General features: G+C 38.2%; 1 protein-coding gene across 6 annotated transcripts in view; it reads right to left on the bottom strand.

The window, feature by feature from the left end:
- Nucleotides 1-18947, bottom strand: part of ZNF423 (zinc finger protein 423) — a 335612-nt gene that overhangs the window by 39770 nt on the left and 276895 nt on the right. For all 6 annotated transcript variants that reach the window (XM_074968639.1, XM_074968642.1, XM_074968641.1 and 3 more), the window contains 2 exons: nucleotides 3674-3805; nucleotides 1655-1770 (listed from right to left, as the gene is read on the bottom strand). In XM_074968639.1, the coding sequence (XP_074824740.1) occupies nucleotides 1655-1770; nucleotides 3674-3805 (248 nt within the window). The remainder of the gene's footprint in view (nucleotides 1-1654; nucleotides 1771-3673; nucleotides 3806-18947) is intronic.

Genomic DNA, 18947 nt, shown 5'->3' with positions numbered 1-18947 from the left:
GAAAGAAGAGATTCCCCTGGGAGAAAAAATATAAAATCAACAAAGTGAAAAGATCAACCATCCTTCCACTGCATGACAGCACGACACAAGAGGCAGCAACTTGGGAATTCAGCAAGATAAATAAAAACCCTCCAAAGTTTAAGTAAATCATGGTTTATAAAGCTAATAGATTTAAATGAGGCATACAGCATCATTCTATAAAAAGATTACATTTACCAGGGGACAGGAGCAGTATTTTGGCAGAAATTCTAAAAAGGTAAAATATGTATGATAAGGAAGGCCAGACTGAGAACCTCTGTGTATCTGTTTAAAAGTTAAAGCTCTGGTAGTCAATTCTCCTACGTGATAATTAGATATGCAGGGCTTTTCTCTGCTGCTATATTAACACAAAGTTACAGCAGTATGGCAGGTTCTCTGCATTTCAACGGGTTTAACACTGAAGGTCAAAACTTAATTTTAAGCATAATTGATTCAACACTAACCTGACCTATGAGGACAGATTTTAAAAACTGGTCATGTTTAGTCTTGAGAAAAGAAGACTGAGGGGGGACGTGATAACAGTCTTCAAATATGCTAAGGGCTGTTATAAGGAGAACTGTGATAAATTGTTCTCTGTGTTCACTGAAAGTAGGACAAGAAGTATTGGGCTTAATCTGCAGCAAGGGAGAATTAGGTTAGATATTTGGAAAAACGTTCTAACTCTCAGGGTAGATAAGCTCTGGAATAGGCCTCCAAGGGAGGCTGTGGAATCCCCATCACTGAAGGTTTTTAAGAACAGTTTGGACAAACACCTGTCAGGGATGGTCTAGATTTACTTGGCCCTGCCTCAGAGCAGGGGGCTAGACTTGATGACCTCTTGAGGCCTCTTCCAGCCTTATACTTCTATGATTCCCAACACTGCTCCTTAGAACTCCTCCAGCAGTTGCCCTGAGGGAGCTCCCAGAGCCCTTGTGCCTGAGGCAGACCTACTGCCTCCAGGAGGGCCAGGGGAATCTGGATCTGCGCAGTCTTTTGAAAAAGTGCAATGCATACTTCTGTCTCACACGCACACTTTGGGAAGGCTGAAATCAATGGAGCTGCATCCACTTATGCCAGCAGTGAAATTGGACTGTAGTGCCTAGTTTTAACAATCTGCTACATACTACTATGCCTTTGCGGCTGTGGCTGGTCTGATTAGAATTCTATGTTCAAGTAGCACGTACATTTTGCTCTTGTACCTAGATAGGTACGATTCCTTTACGTTTTACTTAACACTGGGGAAGGAGCAATGTCATAACGTTAGTTTAGTCTTTGTGTGTTAATCATTCCCTACATTATTAATAGAGAAAAAGAAATTATTTACATAGTGCTTCATGTAGACATGTCAGTATGTAGCAATGCTACTGTCAAGAGAAATACTCATAAAGAATCATGATATCTGTCTTGTCTTATTTTATGCCAGCCAGGCTCAGAGATCCCTTTCTCCTGATAGCACCCACGGGGAGAGAGAGAAAGAGAGAGTAGGAAAGTTTGCTGCTGTTTCAAAGAGGGAGGGAAAACCATGGTTATGCATTGGTTAAAGAAATGGTCTAAAAGCCGAGCAGTGATGAGAGGGTTATTACATACAAACAAAATAATTGCTGTCAGTTTGCATTTACTCATTTCAAAAACATACCTGAAGTTCTGTCTGAAAGAAGAACTTCTGTGGGCACTGGGAACAGTCATAAATTTTATCCTCCTGCCCATGGACTGCAAAGATATGCTGCTGCAGTTTGTTTGCCTGTACAAAAACTGAAATAATACAGTGTAATCAGAGGTTAAGTTTGCTTTAGGTAACTTCTTCCCCAAAGTTGCTGCACATTTATTATGGCTGTAATCCTAAAAGGTCCAATGATATTTATCAATAAATCATCAATATCTGTTTCAGTACAATTATCCTGCAAGAGTGGACAATATTAATAATTTAAGTTTTAAAGAATGATGTTTAGCTTAGTTATAATAGACTCTAAATATCATATAGATTTTTGATATTCCACCATAAAGTCACTGCTCTCCATTCATAATTGGATGAACCCAATTGTATAATCGAAAAAAGGGTGTCACCTCTTTTGCAGGGAGCTGTGAGCCAATCATAAGTGCATGAGATTTATTTATAATGCAGGAGAATTGAACCAGTAGAGAACTGAACCAGTAGGGGGTTAATCCAGAAGATGTGTGACCAATGCAACATTTCTGGCAGACTACAAAGGAAGTGTGAACCTGCAGATGTAGTCTGTTGCAAAGACAACCTGTATATCTATTTTGTCCATATAGAATAGAAGAGATAGGATTTAATACCATAAATACTGTTACACCTAAGCATTTTTATAATTTTGAACTGAAAGTTATTCTGATTTTGTCTGGTAGAGTTTGGAAATTAAGCACGCTGAGTTTATGATTTATTTGGTTAAGTTTATTTCTCAGCCTACTTCACATATCATTTTAGATCAATGTTTATGGGTTCTAGACCTATGCAATATGCAAAAGTAGCTTCTTACTAACTGAATTTAAAGAAATACTATTAAGGATTTATTTCATAGCATGTCTCAGAGGCTAGATCTACACTACTAGGTAGGGGTGTGACTGCCCTGCTCATGTACTCATACTCATATGAGCCTCATTGAGCTAGCACAGGTATGAACAGCAGTGTAGCTGCGGTAGCATGGGCAACGGAGACAAGGCTTAGCCATGCAGAGTACAGACCTGCCTGAAACTAGTGGGTACATAGTGGGCATGGCTTAGCTCCCATGGCTCCAGAGAGTACGTGTACACAAGCTGAGCTTTCAGTGTAAACAGCCAGAAAAGGACAAATTAAGTCCAAAACTACAAACTGCAGTCTCTCAAACTGCAGATCAAATTCTGAGAGGTCATGAGCACCTGCGACTTCCACTGAAGTTACGGGGGACTGCGGGTGCCGCGTGCCCCTCATGATTCAACCCTTTATTTTTTACTTAGCTCATAGTCACACACGTAGGAAATGAAAGACAGATGTCATGTACACATCCAGCATTACTTTAACATTTTTCAAATACAAGACGTTCATTGCAATTTTAAAAAAAGCATATAGAGCATTCAACAGATCCTACAGTTGCTTTAACCAAGATCATCCAAATTTGCTTTGCAGAGACAGCTTAAAGTTAACTACAAAAGATGGATAAACAGCAAGATTTTAGATATGTGCTCTACATAGAAAAAACAGGACCTGGGCATATGTATCTGAGGGCAGATTCTGGTCTTACAATGAAAAAAATGAATACAGCAGTTGTCCAACCTATACAGTTTTAGGGCTTGATCTTACCAGCCCTTTACTCACATGAGTACTTCCACTGAGAACTGACTACAGGCTAGTTGGGTATGTAAAAAGCACTCACATGAGTGAGGGGTGCACAGGAGTAGGTCCTTATCTCACAAGAACTATCACATTCTACCCAAGGGCTGTTATTAGCTTCTTGAGTTTGGGAACTGATGCGGGGTGTCAAAAAATCATGGTGCTGTTCTTCATTCCTAGCTCCAGTTTTAGACTGATGATATTTTAAACGTTTCCAAGCAGAGTATTTTTCCCAAGGAATGGAATACTGTATTTTAAAAATCCCCTGTGTGTCATTTCTGGATCAAGCCATGCACACTGAGGCTTGTCTAGGTCTTACTGTCTTACCTGTGAAACAAACAGGGCATTTGAATGTGCCTCCCATCCCCTCAAAGCTGTGCTCAATCAGGTGACACAGAAGCTTTGCTGGAGAGTCAAACATCTGGTTACACAGCTTGCACTCATGATTGATGCCTTCCTCTGCAAGGTTCAAATGATACAACTTGTTAGTGACACAGCAGATTAGTGTCTGAAATGCAGCAGTCTGCTAGAAATGGTAAAGCTGGATTGCACAGCTTCAAGGACCCAAAGACATTACAATTTCTGTGTCCCTATTACAAAAGCACACACAGTCACTTGTACAATGTATTCAGGTGTACAGCCGCAAGTCAAATTTAGGGGCATTTATTTTCAGCTGTGATGAAAGTGATGCTGTGATCAAATCACCAGTAACATATACTCCTGTTTACAGGCTTGTGACAATATTGTACCTTTGCACCTTGCATCTTACCAAAAAGGCAGAACATTGTTGCTCTGGATATCTATTATTAAACACTCAAACAGCATTTAAAACAAATTGAACAGTGTGAATTCAACCACCACCACTACAAACAGAGTGAAATCCCATCTTCACCTCAGATTACATTGCAAGTATATAGGAGGAGGAGGAGAGGAAACTATCAGGGAATAGCAGGAATGCAGGGCTAACTCAGCCTTCATTTTATATGTAATGCCTTTTTGAGGTTGAAGTGAGACCACTGATGGTATTTAAATGGCATTTTTAAATTGAATTTCCCTTTCATATATATTTGTTTTGAACAGATCTTTCATGGAGATGTTCTGAATACAAAGAACCTATTTAAAAATCCCCTTAAATATTGGTTTATTAATAGATAAACATTCACTATTATTATTTTACCAGCATATTAACCTAATACATTAATTTGTCATTTTTGGTGTTTTGTGCAGTTAGGACATATTGTGCGATATTGGAACAACATTTCAAAAGACTCCCAGAAATACAAATGAAATAATCTGTATTTGGGTGGGGAGAGAGGGGGAAGATCAGGGGAGATTGTGTACACAATACCTGTTTTGTGCATGCCAGTAAACATGCCCACAGTTTTTACAAGTGTTTTTTGTAAATACCAGTCAAATATTTGTCTTCTCATGAAAATATATTTTAAAAAATCAAGTTCTGGCCTATGAGATATGCACTACTTTATGTCTTCATCTCAAAATCTCATCTAATTTACATTTTTAGTTCCAGAATAGCAAGAAGTGATTTTAGTACTATGAAATAACCTCCTGCTAAATGTACTTTCATCCTTCAAATAATTTGAGAAAGAGCATAGAAAATCTCTGTTTATAATTGCTTTTATATTACCTTTTTATAACCTTAAAATGACTGAACAGAGGAAAATTATTGTTTTCCATAAGGCCTTTGAAATGTAAGGAATCTCAAAGCCCTTACAAAGTAACAAGTTAAATAACAGTAGTATGGTAACAGTGAAAGCAAATGGAGCAGCCATTATGTACTTGTAATAGCTCAGACACACACATAGCCTACATATTAGAACCTGGCTTTTTGTTGAAAACAGGGCCAGCAGGGGAGGGTTGGTGGCATGCAGCTGGAGAGAATTCCCAGAGTACATGTGTCTTAAAGGGTCCTAACCTCACCAAGAGGATATTAAAAAAAATCTGTAAGTGGTGACTTGTGCAGTAGTGAGCTATGCCTGGGCCATTGTTAGGAGCTGTCTACGCTGCTCCAAAAACAGGTAAGCTCCCGAATTGCACTTATAATTGGTGCTCTGTTCCCCATACTGCCTGTAACACATACAGAGCAGAATGCTGATGACAAGAAATGCTTGAGGAGAAGAGGCAGCATCAGTGAAGCATGAATGGATAGCTCCTCCCACAGAGGGGATGCCAGGCACCTCTAACATGTAGGGCACGTTTCTCTACCCTGATCTGCACTGTGGTCCTCTATTCATAAAATGACTGCAGAATACGCAATAAAGGCCCCACAGTGTGCACAGCCAGTTTAGACTGGAGGGGGAAATGCTATCCTTTTTCTTTGTAATGTTTCATGGAGAAAGAAGAGGGAGATTGGGGGGGGGGGGGGAGACAGACAGAGAGGATGGGAAGGAAGTAAAAACAGAAAAGGGGGACAGAAAAGAGAAGAGAAAAAACACTGGTGTGAGTACAGACACCAAGTACTTCTACTCTGCATTCTGACTACTCCAGAAATTCTCTAGATGGCCAAAACCGAGAGGTAGAATATTTGTGAGAACACAAGGATTCTATTTTGAAATTTTTGAAATTTCTGATCTGGACAGCCACCAAAAATGGGCAGATATTTAGTATTTAAGTATGAATATGTTTTAAAAACTTCCTTTCCCCTAATCTCCTGTATTATCCAACCTGGCTTCCTACAAGAGACTCTTGTGTGCCCAGTTTCAGTTCTGTGCATATCTGCATAGTTTAGTAATAAACCCCATGGGGAAAAAAAGGCAGGAAGATGGCTTTGTGATGGAGATGCTGTAGAACCCTTAACCAAATAGCTGTGAACAACGACAATGCAGTATAATAAACATGTAAAGTACAAAGCTGATACTGTGGTAATAGAAAGAATTCCTTCAAATAGTGAATCAGAGAAATCATGTTTGACATTCGTTTGCTAACCTCCATATACTGTATTATTCAGAAACCCATTCACCTGTAATTCATATACAGCATATGGTCCTGAGTGAGCACTCATTAGGAAAAATGTTTCCTTTGTGGCTAAATACCTATAATTTCAGAAAAATTAAAAATGTGAAATATATGTAATATTCAATATGAGACTGAAATTATATTCTCTGGCTCTTCACATGTTTAATTAGGTAACACTGATTGCATATTTTCTTGGCTGATCCCTGCAGTATTTTACATAGTTAAACCCATAACAAACTAAACCTGGAATGAAAAATAATAAAACATAATAGGTTCCTGCAGATCTGGAAATTGATCCCACTCGAGGCAAGACCTTTTGATTTGCAAATCCACTTCTGAATTATAAGGCCTTCTCCTCACTGGTGGGGTTTTTATTCCACTCCCACAGGAGTCCATTATGTATTTCTTGTGTCTATAAAACCATCCAGGAAGAAAAAAGGGGATGAGGCGGGAGGGAAAGTACCCCGGTTAGCACGACAAACATTTCTCTATTCATGCATCTGCATCCAAACTATGAAAATGCCCAAAGATACAGAGAGAAATGCTGTTACAATCACTCGCTTCTCAATGGCATTTTAATAGAATTTTACATAGAAACACAGAGTATGCATAGAGATACAGGTGTATCTTTGGAGAATAACTTTCCTGAATTATATAAGATCACATAGGCACATGTGAGACAGCTTCATGGTGACAATGCAGCATCTGACAGCCAGCACGCCATTCAAGCATGTGCTGGTGGGCTCTAGTAAAAGAAAACATGCCATCATTTCCCTCGTTTTTATTCCATTTTTTTAACATGACAGGCATCCATAAGAGAGTCCCACATAACTCAAGTGAATTATGCAGCCCTTCTCATTTGTAAAATAAAATGCAGATTTTTGCTGCTTGCTTTGCTAGCTCTTCTCCCATTTCTCCTTAAGTGTATCTGTGTGTGGATCCATTGATTTTAACACCAAACAAGCAATACATTGCAAACAAGATTCTAAGGTTTCTTTCCCTTCCCCCCCCAAGCTCAGAATAATAAGCATTAATTTTACACTTCATTTCTCAAAAAAATAATCGGATGTGCTCTTGTTTAAAACAAGCAGGCCTGCTGGATTCTGTCAGGCTGAAACTATGTCAGGCCAAAAGAGGAACAGAGTGCTTTGTGTAAAAGTATCATGGGGAGATGATAGTATCCTGTAATGTTCTCAGTACCTACTTTTGTCTCCAAAAGCATTTGATCCCTGGCAGACACATACTTATTTCCATACTGGTCTTGAGGGAAGCCAGTAGGAATGAGAGCTGATTATCTGAATCCTGAAGGTGAAACCTGGGTGGTGCCCACTGATGTCAAAGGCAGGCATTTCTATAATTTTTAGGTACATAATTTACTGTCTGTTAGTGAGGATTAGTGGATCGCCCAGACCCAGCTGAACTGCAGTGGTGAAGCACACAGTTTATTGTTCTTAAGTTCAAACGTATTTATGTGATAGTTCTAAATATGCTGATAGGACGCTTAATAGCACTTACATTGTCATTCTGCCCATTTTATAGTGGGAATATGCCTCTCCATAAAGCTATTTCTGTTGCAGCACTGTGCATCTAATACATATTACAACGAGTCTCTAAGCCACTAAGAGAACTGACAATAGCAGCCTCCTGGCGAGGATGCAGTATAATTAATAATGCTGTATTAAACCCATGTTCTGTATCAGCTGCATTTCTAATTATAACTATATTAATGGCAATATAAAACAGTGCATTAACACTGTCATGCAATGACATGTTATCAAACCAATAACAAATGAGAGATTTGAACAATAAAGAGGCACTGTCTTTCCTGTTAGTTAAAACTTCTTTCTGCAACTTGATTTAATAAAACAAAATTCTCCCTTACAGAAGAAAATAAAATAGTCCCAGACCATGTTGTGAAGAAATTTAAAACAATCTGACACTCATTCTTGATAGCAGCATGTAAATCCCACACTGCAGCTCTTCCAAAAAATACTATTATTTCTGCTTCATTGCAGCAAATTACGGTTAAGGGGAGGCTACAGTGAGGCGCACACATCCTGGAGTTACCTATATGTCTAATGAATCTTGATATAGTGAAATGCAGCGTAACCAAACATTAATGTACTATGTCATAAATCTGGTAAAATTAAATGGGGCCCTGTAAGAGGTGCTCTAGTAATAGTAAAAATAAATAGATATTAGAATAAACACATGGCAATAAACTGAGAAATGGAAGAAACAGTTGTCTATGCAATTCATTTCCAAGTAAAACACTATTTAAAACAAACAAACAATCCAAGCAGTTTACACCATGATGTTATTTAGTCGGTGACTACAAACAGACTAGGAAAACAAATAAATGAAACAAGATCTGATTATAAAGAAAGCCCATTAGCAACCAAAGAATATAGAAGCAGTGTGAGGAAACGAACAATTTCATTCTAGGTGGATGGCACTGTTTTACTATTGATTTGTCATTAACTGCCACGAAGATGAACGTAGAACCAAGCTCTGAGCAAAGAAGCATGTAGACTATAAGCAAAACAGGGTCACAAGCAGGAAACAGCGGCCCAACAAATGTTCAAATGAGATTGTTACTACAATGTTAGACATGCAGGCTGATGTTACTTCACCACTGTTTGTTACTTAAGAAAGTTTCTTACTGTACAAAATATCTGACTATATTTCTCATTTATATTTTCCTAATTAATCCAGGAGGATATAGTTGCACCCTTCTTTAAACCCCCAGAGAATGCTTCCCAATATCCTTCTGCAGAGATGGGACCCATGTCTTTTCTCCCAAGTGTCTTCAGGAGACACAAACGAGCTCAGCTAGCCTTACCTTGGCACCACTGGGACAAAGACACTCTTCAAAACAGTACCCTGACAATTAAGTAGTCTGGGTTTTGAAAGGCTTGGGATTGATGGCATGGACAGCGAAATATCACCTGGGGAACTGGGTGTAGTCCTCTGAGGGTTGCTTGAGGTCAGTTACTATAGCAACATAGAATGAGCTCAACCTTGTAACTGACCCTTATCTTTTTTTGATCTGTGGGACACTTGGGGCCATAGCTGGAAATCAACTGGAAAATAATTTGGTCACATATCAGAAAGAAAACTATTTATACTATTTATCCAGGTAGAGCTGATCTCTCCCTTTGACAACTCTTGCTACATTATGAGGCCCTTAATGTTTCTACACTATTCAATAAACTTATGTAGACAATCTACACTTATATACTGTAACAAAATGCAACCACAGGTATCTTTATTGTTGGTTATATTGATATAGTGCCAAATTCTTCCATCGCTCCCAGCTCATGCAATTCCACAGACTTGACTATGTAGATACACATACACCTACACTCCTCTTACAGAGTTTAATATTTTAGGGTGGCATCTGCAACTCATATTCTTTTGTGCTTTATCTTGCAGATGATATATGATTCTGCTTTGAAATATATTTTTATGATCTAGAATGGCACAAAACTGATGTCTTTTATGAGCTGAAGATTGCTTAATAAAATCTTGTATTCCTGCTTCATTCCTATGACAATTTTACTATTATAAGTTTTCAAGGGATGACAGCTGTCCACAGTGCTTAAAAACATTAATGAAACATGATAACATGAGGAGTTTTATATTTCTAGATAGTGCATAAGAAAAATCAACAAAATGCATTTGCTTTTGAAGCATATATTTGGCTTTGACCCAAATTTATTGATTAAAATTACTCATATCTTCCTTATTTTTCATGTATATTGAAATACAGCTCTTTATAATGGTTTGACAAAAACAAATTGTGGATATACCCAGCTTCCTGCTGGAGCCCTGCTGGTGAAGATGATTTTGGAAAGCAGTGAAGATATGAAGAGATAAAAATCTCAGAACCTCTTTTCAAATTTCACTAAAAGGGAGCATTCTACTGATCTCTGGTAATAAACTTTCTAACTGCCTTTGTTGTACTCATTACATGGATCTCTACTCCTAAAAAGCTATTCTTTTTCAGACTAAATTAGCCCAAACATACAACAACACACTTTAAACTCTTTTCATTATCCCATGAGACTCTCGAGCTCAAAATATGCAGAGGAATTAGATTCCAAATTATTTATTTGGTAGCATGGAAGTTCATGGTATACACTGTATACAAGTACATGTTAGTAGATTGCAAAATTAAAATGACCATTAAAAGAAGCAGTTCCCAGGGGGCTGAGAATGATACTTTGTAAATTGCTTTGGGATTTCCTACTGAAAGGAACTGCAGATTGACTTCTGAATGTTACTCAAGAATTGATACTTTTCAGTGGCAAGCACTGTTTAGTGACTATACTGTACCAAGGAAGAGAATGTTAAAATCACATAAGATGTGTCTTAAAAGCCTCTCTCTTTACCAACCTAGTTTTCATATTACACGGAAAGCTTAATGTGGAAGTTCAAAGTTGTGCACCCCAATTTACTTGCTATGTAACTTTATTTCAGATTTAAATATTATGCTCACAACTGCATAAAGTTTAGGATAAATTATATTGCTGCAATGCATTACAGTGCATCTAGGAGTTAATGTCTGTCAGCCTTTCTCTAGAAACCTCTTTTTTCTGCATGGTTTATATCAATTTTTCCTCTGGGCTGAAGTTATGAGCCTGAGTCTCCTCTTACATCAGTGTAAATCAGGTATAATGAGAGGTAAATGAAGTCCTACACACACATACACTTAATTTGTATGAAATTGATAAACCAGTAACACTGGCCAAAGTCAAATACAGTACAATTGTTACACAAGCTTCCTCATACTGCACAACTCTGCCTTTTTAGTCAAGGGCCCAATTCACCACTGCATTTCCCCCAGTTTAATGGTGTCAGATCATTGTAAAAATGACGTAATACAGTGGTGAATCAGGCTCATGAGTTGCAATATCTACACAATTCCTGTATTGGTATCCCCTGAATAATTCTGCCAATTGATACGTCTCAGTCAATAAATGGTCTACCGTCTTTCCATGTTGGTTCTCCATACTATTCTTTTCTATCACTGCAGCTCATTCCTAATCTGCACCCTGCTGTTCTACTGAGCCAAGCTGGACAGTATCAAATACAATTGTGTGTTATGGACAAATCATAAAAATCAATTTTATCTAGATGGCACCTACTCACCTTGATGTTATATATGTCCCCAAAGAAATTAAAAATAAAAACAAACTCCTATAAAATCTTATCGGAACCAAATAGTATCCCATTGTGCTGTGTCAAATATGGAAGTCTTTAAATCCAGTCTAAAAGAAGAGAAATCCATGACCTTTCAGTTAACAGGACCAGGATATTCCACCACTGATGCAAAGAAACACAATGCCCCCAGTGCTATTTTAGCAAACTCCTAGCTCCATAAACCCAGTGTCTTGTGACATAAAATAATGTGATCATGTACAGGGTGCTGGTAGGCCACTGCAATAATCTGGAGCCATTCAAGGACTATAAGGGATACTAAAACCAAAACCCTAAACTCTACCTGCACTCAGTTGGAGACCAATGCAAAATATGAAGGAAAACATAGATAAAATTCCCTCATTTGCTCCTAACATTGTCACATCCAGTGCGGATCAGGATGAAACCACCAAACTCATCTTTGCTTTTGATCAAATCTAAGTACAGAGAGGTGAAAGGCTAAAATGCTAAATCACTGTGGCACTCAGCCCCTTCTAACAGACAACGTCCTGGATGCAGGCTTACAGTGCATACTCAGGATCACACACAAATTATTTTTAAATTTTTGTGTCACTGATCTTCAGATTAAAGTTCCCAAGTACACTTCGACACAACAGACTATAAATCTATCATGTAAATAGTCATCAGATTAATGGTCTATAATAGTATATAATTAATGTGACAGACAGGCTCCAAGCTAGTTTTGTCATCTACACAGATTACAGGAATGTATCATACCACTTCCATTAATATGTGTTGGGGGAAAACAAGAACCATTATAATGTGGGGGGTAGGGACACACACACATAGAAACAAAGGAAATGTGACATAAACTACTCCACTGGATAGATAGAGGGCTCTCCCAGCCACTGAATTAATTTAACCTTTAAACACCAATATTGTGCCTGTATACTGTAGCACATATGTTAAGGGCTTGTTTGCACTAGAAATTTGTACTGCTTTAATTATACATAGTTAAAGTGTGGGCACAGTCAGATCAGTATAAAAGTGCTTTATGGTATAGCTATTCCCATACAGGAAGGGAAATAGCTACATGAGTACCAGTCACTTTTACACCAATATAACTTACTCTACACTATGGCTTTAAGTGGTATAGCAATTTTGGTTAAAAAAAAAAATCCACAAAACAATTGTCATATTCGTCACTGAAAAAAATTATGAAAATAATCTAATCACCTCTACATGATAGATAACAATGACTACATGGGACCTTAAACGTTCACTTAGCTGGCATGTGCATATATGTCTGAGTAGATGAAAAAACAGATGTTCATAAGTGAAGAGTTCTAAGGAGCATACAACATATTCTATTCTTCAAGACAATCAGAAAGAAGATTTTGTCTGAGGACAAAAAATATCGTCAGCATCTCTGCATTATGCAGATTTCTACATTTCCATACTAAAGGCATATTCTCAAGTCAATGTGCAGAGTATCTCCCACCAATGCTGATGAGATTTGCTTGACTGATGTGCCACACATCAGGTGGAGAATGTATCCTTTATTAACTTAGCCTTAAAAAAAATCCACAAACAGGTTTCTTAAAAGAGATCTCAACATCATACAATCATTATGCATAGTACAAAATGTAAAATTTACTCTCAGTAGCACATGGCCAGTTGCTCCACATAAAAAAACCCACCTTTGGATTTGTTCTTCATTCTCCACAAGTTGGCCCACTTATGATCTGACACAGATTTTGTCCATCACAAGGACCTAGAAGTGCCTGTGATGAAACACTTGCTCTGTGAACTCTCCACATGCAGCTGTGAGTGCGCATCTTGCACAGCAGCTTTGAACTTAAACAGATTGGCAACCCAGCAAAACCTGCCCCAGGATCCTCTTTTCAACCAAGTACTTCAGTTTTTGCTTTGATTTTGTTGTCTGTTTCATGTATTTATGTTGTTGTGTGAGTAGTTCAGTCAGACACAATGCTGAGAGTGGTACACTCTCACTGAACAAGATAAACAGTTTGATTTTATTTCTTTAATTTTTTTAAGCAAAACAGCCCCCTTCTTTTCATTTGACGTGTCTGGACAAGCCTTCCAATCCCCAAAGAAAGTCCTAGCAAACTGGTGTATTGCAGAGTAGGAGGTTCTAGAGGATACATATGGGCTCCAGCAGAAAGTATTGAGTATTGAGGACAACCTTCCTTTTTGTTCAATTAAAGGAAGATGAAATGCTGATCTCATGAGGATTTTGACCCTCTTCTAGTCTTGGAAAAAATAGTTAACGTACAAACAAGTTAAAAGAAAATGACTAAGGGAAGACAATCTTGCAAGGTAGTCCTTAACTAATACTACTCTAGTATCTGACATTTAAAAAGTTAACTTTTGCCTACAGACAGCATACAGTTACCAGAGTTGTTTCCTTTTCAGCGGATAGCTGTTGTATCTCTGGTACTACTGTGTGGTGACTATTGGCAAATGCTGACTTCTTATTGACGATCACTGTATTTGAAGTTAATGTTTCTTCTGGGTTCCTGGTTTGCTGATGCATAATGTGGTGTGCAATAGGTCCTTAGTAAAAACAAAAGAACTATGAGAGGAGAAATATGTGATGATGTTTCACTCAGTACATTCACTGGCCCTAGCACAGCTACCCTCTTCATAGGCTGGGGCCTAAAATAAAAGGACAGTCAGATAAAACAGTAATGAACCTATTATACAGAGGCACAGGGAAGTTAAATGACTTTCCCAAGGTCATATGTCAAGTCAGTAGCAGAACCAAGAACAATACCCAGAAGCCCTGATTTCCAATTCCCTAGTTCTAACTACAAGACTACAGTCCATCCCATAGTGTATAGTGTATTTAATTTTAAAATTTATTGTACAGAGAATCTTAACTACTCAGCTACTTAGGAGTCCTTATGAATATGCTAAATCATTGCTTGCTCAAATGGTATTGGGCATGAGCATGGAGACCCGAGGAGACTAACTGCAGACCATGCCAACTTTTAAGAGTTTCTTTCTTTCCCCCCCTGTTTAATAGCAGTAAGCGTGTTAGAGCACGAAGAGAAAGAGAGAGGCCTGGACTACATTTCTAGCTAGGCTAGAGACCCATGAGGCCTCCAGAATTCCACTTCTCTCTAGAGAAGGTCTCTTTACAAGACCCATGATACCTCAGGTGCTGCCTTTATACACAAATCCCACTGGGAAGATCAGGCCAAAGGCTCTCGGAAGCAAGACAGTTCTGCACCAGGATACCTATTCCATTCACAAGGTTAGATGTTCCCAATCGTTCTAATGTACAACCTAGGAAGCCATATGCAGGCAGTGTTGCACAGGGAACAGTTGAATCTTTGCAGTCAGATGAGCACCAATTATATATTGTATCAAATAATGAAAAGCTAGAGTGTGGAACTGTTCATACAAGCAGCATGTACAAAATAAATGCACCACAAATGAAAAATGGGTACAAAATAGTTGCAGGGCAACCAACTGTTCTTCATGACATATCGTAGATAGTTTCTCATTGTGCAGAATTCAAATACTCGGGAAGCGATTACAGAAATATTCAAAGATATAATATTTGTATTTTGAATGTTAATTTGATATAAAGGAGTGTGCATGAGGGAATGTTTATAATCAGCACTCCAATAAACTCACAAATGACTCTAGTATTTTATATGCTTGTTAGAAACAAATCACTCCCTTAGCTTATATTTACTTACTGATGAATCATAAAAGGCCTCAATACACAAAGAGTAAATTCAAAAATGTTTTCCTCTTGTTTTATCTTCTACAACGATACTGCAACCCTCTCAATCCTGCTATGTATCCTGGTCACACACCCCATGGTTTTAGGGTTAAATGTCAATTCCTCCAGAATACATGTAATTTTGAACCACATTTCACCTCCTCCCCCTCCATCCCCCACCAGTGTAGAATGGCTACCCTGATCTGGAGCTGAATTCAACTCACTCAGGCTGCCTCCTGTCTTTATGTTGCCTGGAGAGGTGTCTATGGGAGTAAATCCTATTGTGCCAGTTTACATAATGATGAAGCTCTAGTATGAATGTGCAGCCGTAAGAGGGATTGGAGAAAATATGCACTAGCCTCCAAATCAATGTAACTGAAGACACAATACAAAATGCACAACATAGACTCTGCAATATATTTATAAGCATTCACAGCTACTGAGACTTACCTCAGTTCAACCGTGGGCACTGCAAAATGTATCTTCGAAAATCAACTGAAGCAGTGTTATAAGTGAGGTGTCAACACCCTCGCAAATAGGCCCTCATTGCCACTGAAATATTCTTCACATTCTCTCTGTACATCAGACCTATAATTGACCCTGGATAAAAACCCCTTTTATCCAGTTTAAAAAACACTATGATGCTTTAATGCAACATGAACATGCTTCAGTGGACAATATAACACCTACACCTTCCAAATACAATTAGTTATACACCAGCTCAAAGCAATAACATACTAGTCTGCAAGCACCGGAGACCTGTGTTAGACATTTTACTTCTAGCAATAACCATACTAGTGTTACCAAAGTGTGACACAATGGCTGGGTTTTGTAAGTAATTGTTTCGTAAGGTCCACACACTGTGTTCACATCCAGCAAGCAATACAAGGGGAGGAAAAAAAGCTGACAGAACAAGATCTCATTTTTCAAATGTAACTAAGTACTGTACACAGTAATGGGTGTGATGGGGATAGTCAGCTTTGTGCTCTTATTGACCACATAGAAATAATACTGGGCTATTAGCATATGCTTTTTTGTTTAGTGTACACTTAAAACATTAAGCAGAGCATTACACAAATACTTTATTATGGTCTGTAAAGAGGAGCTATTTATGGTAGTTGAAAAATCACTTGCCAAATTTAGGCATAAGTGCTTTCAGTACAGACACAGATGCACATTAGCATTGCAAAAGTTAACGTAACTAGGGCCTGTGTTCTAGATGGCCACAGCCTTATGCTGACCCATGCACAGACTATTCTACAAAACATAATCTGAAGTGTCTGGATTATGGGTTTATTCATTACAATACAACCCAATCCCCTCATCCAGGTCCTCCCAGTTTCAGAGGACGTACAGTGAGAACTCTGTAGGTTTAGGGGAAAGTAGAGGAGTAGGATGCAAAAATTATATCCAGATCAGAAATCTAATCCACCTAAGTAGACAGTCTTGCAAAATCTTCAATATTTTTCTTTCACCCCTCAAGGTATAAATTAGTCTGGTGGCACCCATGAGTTACTCTGCATGATTTCAAAATACATCAGTGTCAACAGAGGCTGCCTGAATTCACTACACTGCAAGGTAAATGAACCATTAAAAATAATTCAGACACAAACTAAGATGACTTTCTTCAATTCATCAAAAATACACAATCCTTTTTTGCTGAGTCAATATTTCCTGAGGTGCATTCTGAGAAACGCTGGTTCTTAAGAGCTGTAACAGCAGCCAAAAGATTAATTCTTTCTAAACCCATGCACAAGCCGTAATGCATTGGTACAAGAGTTTACTGGAAGGTGCCAATTTTGAGAAGGGGACACATTCAAAACTTGCTAGCCCTTATCAATATGACAGCTCTTCAAACTGTGTTTAATGACATAGCCTGCAAGCAGCATTACCTGGTGTCCTCTAAAGATAATGGAGAGAGAGACACCAATGTCACAATGGAGCAAAATGGAGCATAGGTCAGGAGACCCTCCCAAAGATAAGGAAAGAGTTGGCTATACCAACATCATCCAGCCAGTCTTGCTAACAGGTTTTGAACAGAGGCTAATGCTCACCAGTGTAACAGAACCCAAATCCTCACAGATGAATTCTGGGTAAAATAGTGTCACAGCCCTAGTGTCAAGTGGGAATGGTTGGGAGAACAAAGGGGAAAAGGATATGGAGGATTTGTATGGCAGCCTACTCTATCAACTGACATTTTATGCTCTTTCAAATAGCTTGTATGCACAAGTGCTAATATTTTATGTTTCATATTGTAAAAGAACAGTGCAGCAGAACCAACATCAGCATCATGAGCTCTCTCAGGACTACAGGATTTAAGAAGGCCCCTGTCAACATTTTAAGCGATACTGACTTCAGAAATTTTAAAAAGCATAAAACTTGCAATAGATGATACTGGACTACAATCTGTATCCAGTCAACACACGTGGGCTTTCTTAGTGGCAGGGACCTAAACTGTCATATAGAGACAAGCCTGGATTTCTGATTTCAGCCTCTTGCTCCTCATGCTACATGAGAAACAAAGGACTCACTCCCTAGAGGGGAAGAATTCCTCAAACTGCTCAACTGTTACCAGCCTATTAAAGAGAGAGCTGTAGAATGGCTCTTCAATGAATTCCATCCACTTCTTCTTGCCTAAAAAAAGTGTGTCAGAAAAAAATACATGGCTGGTAGAGGGGGGTTAAGGTAGGGTAAATCTAGCCACTCAGAGATCCATTAGTGACATAGAGGAGGATATCTAAAGGGATATGTATACATATACCTAAAAGTTTTCAAGACCAGAATACCAGGAGTGAAATTCTGGTCCCACTGAAGTCAATGGGACAGGATTTCAACTTCATAGCTCCATACACAATGTCTTCACAGCTGTGTCAGGGATTAAAAAACACAACAAAAACAAACAAACAAAACACAACCAACCACACAATTAACAGAAAAACAAATTTATCCAAGAGAAGCTAAAACATGCAGAGAATTAGAGTCAATTTTAAAAGTACATTATTCTTCATGGAACCATGGAAACTTTCCTAAAGTGGTGGAATCCCTAGAAAAAACAAATTCAGGAGGAAGGGCTGTATCCATGCTCATATGAACAAAACTGAAGCTATTTTAAAAAAACAACATTAAGTTGTGTGGTGTAAAAAACAACATTTGTGGCACTGAAATGCATGAAATTATTGCGTGCTTGATGAGAAATTTTGATTATTCAATAACAAAGTAGTGAAGTGAATGAGTTAACAGGCTACACTCACGGTGTGTTACAAACATAATGCTTCTCTTATATCTTATTTTGCTCTGTGATCAATCAAAAGATTGTATCATTCATTGCCATTTCATCTCAAGTTGCAAAAAGGGGGAAAAACTGTCTATTTCATCAAGATTTTACACTAAATACTTCAGCCAAGTGCTTGCTACAGAAATTGCTGCCTTAATGGCTATTTTACAGTTTCATGCATTAAATTATTTTCTGCACCACGATCCATACAATGTGGATGGACTGGATTTACCTGCGATTGGCAGCTATCCTGTTAAAGACTGAATGACATCTGAAGCATCTTAGCATTTTTATTTAACAGTGGAGTCACGTGAATAATTAATACACAGACAATTGAGCACCAGCAACATTTCTTTGCTGGGAATATAAAACTTTTGCACAGATGCATGCAACACTTTCTTTGATCTAAACTATTATATAAGGCAAAATCCTGC

Source organism: Natator depressus, chromosome 12, assembly GCF_965152275.1.
Source record: "Natator depressus isolate rNatDep1 chromosome 12, rNatDep2.hap1, whole genome shotgun sequence".
In the NCBI taxonomy this organism is placed as follows: Eukaryota; Metazoa; Chordata; order Testudines; family Cheloniidae; genus Natator; species Natator depressus.
This window is presented reverse-complemented; position numbering and strand designations above follow the sequence as displayed.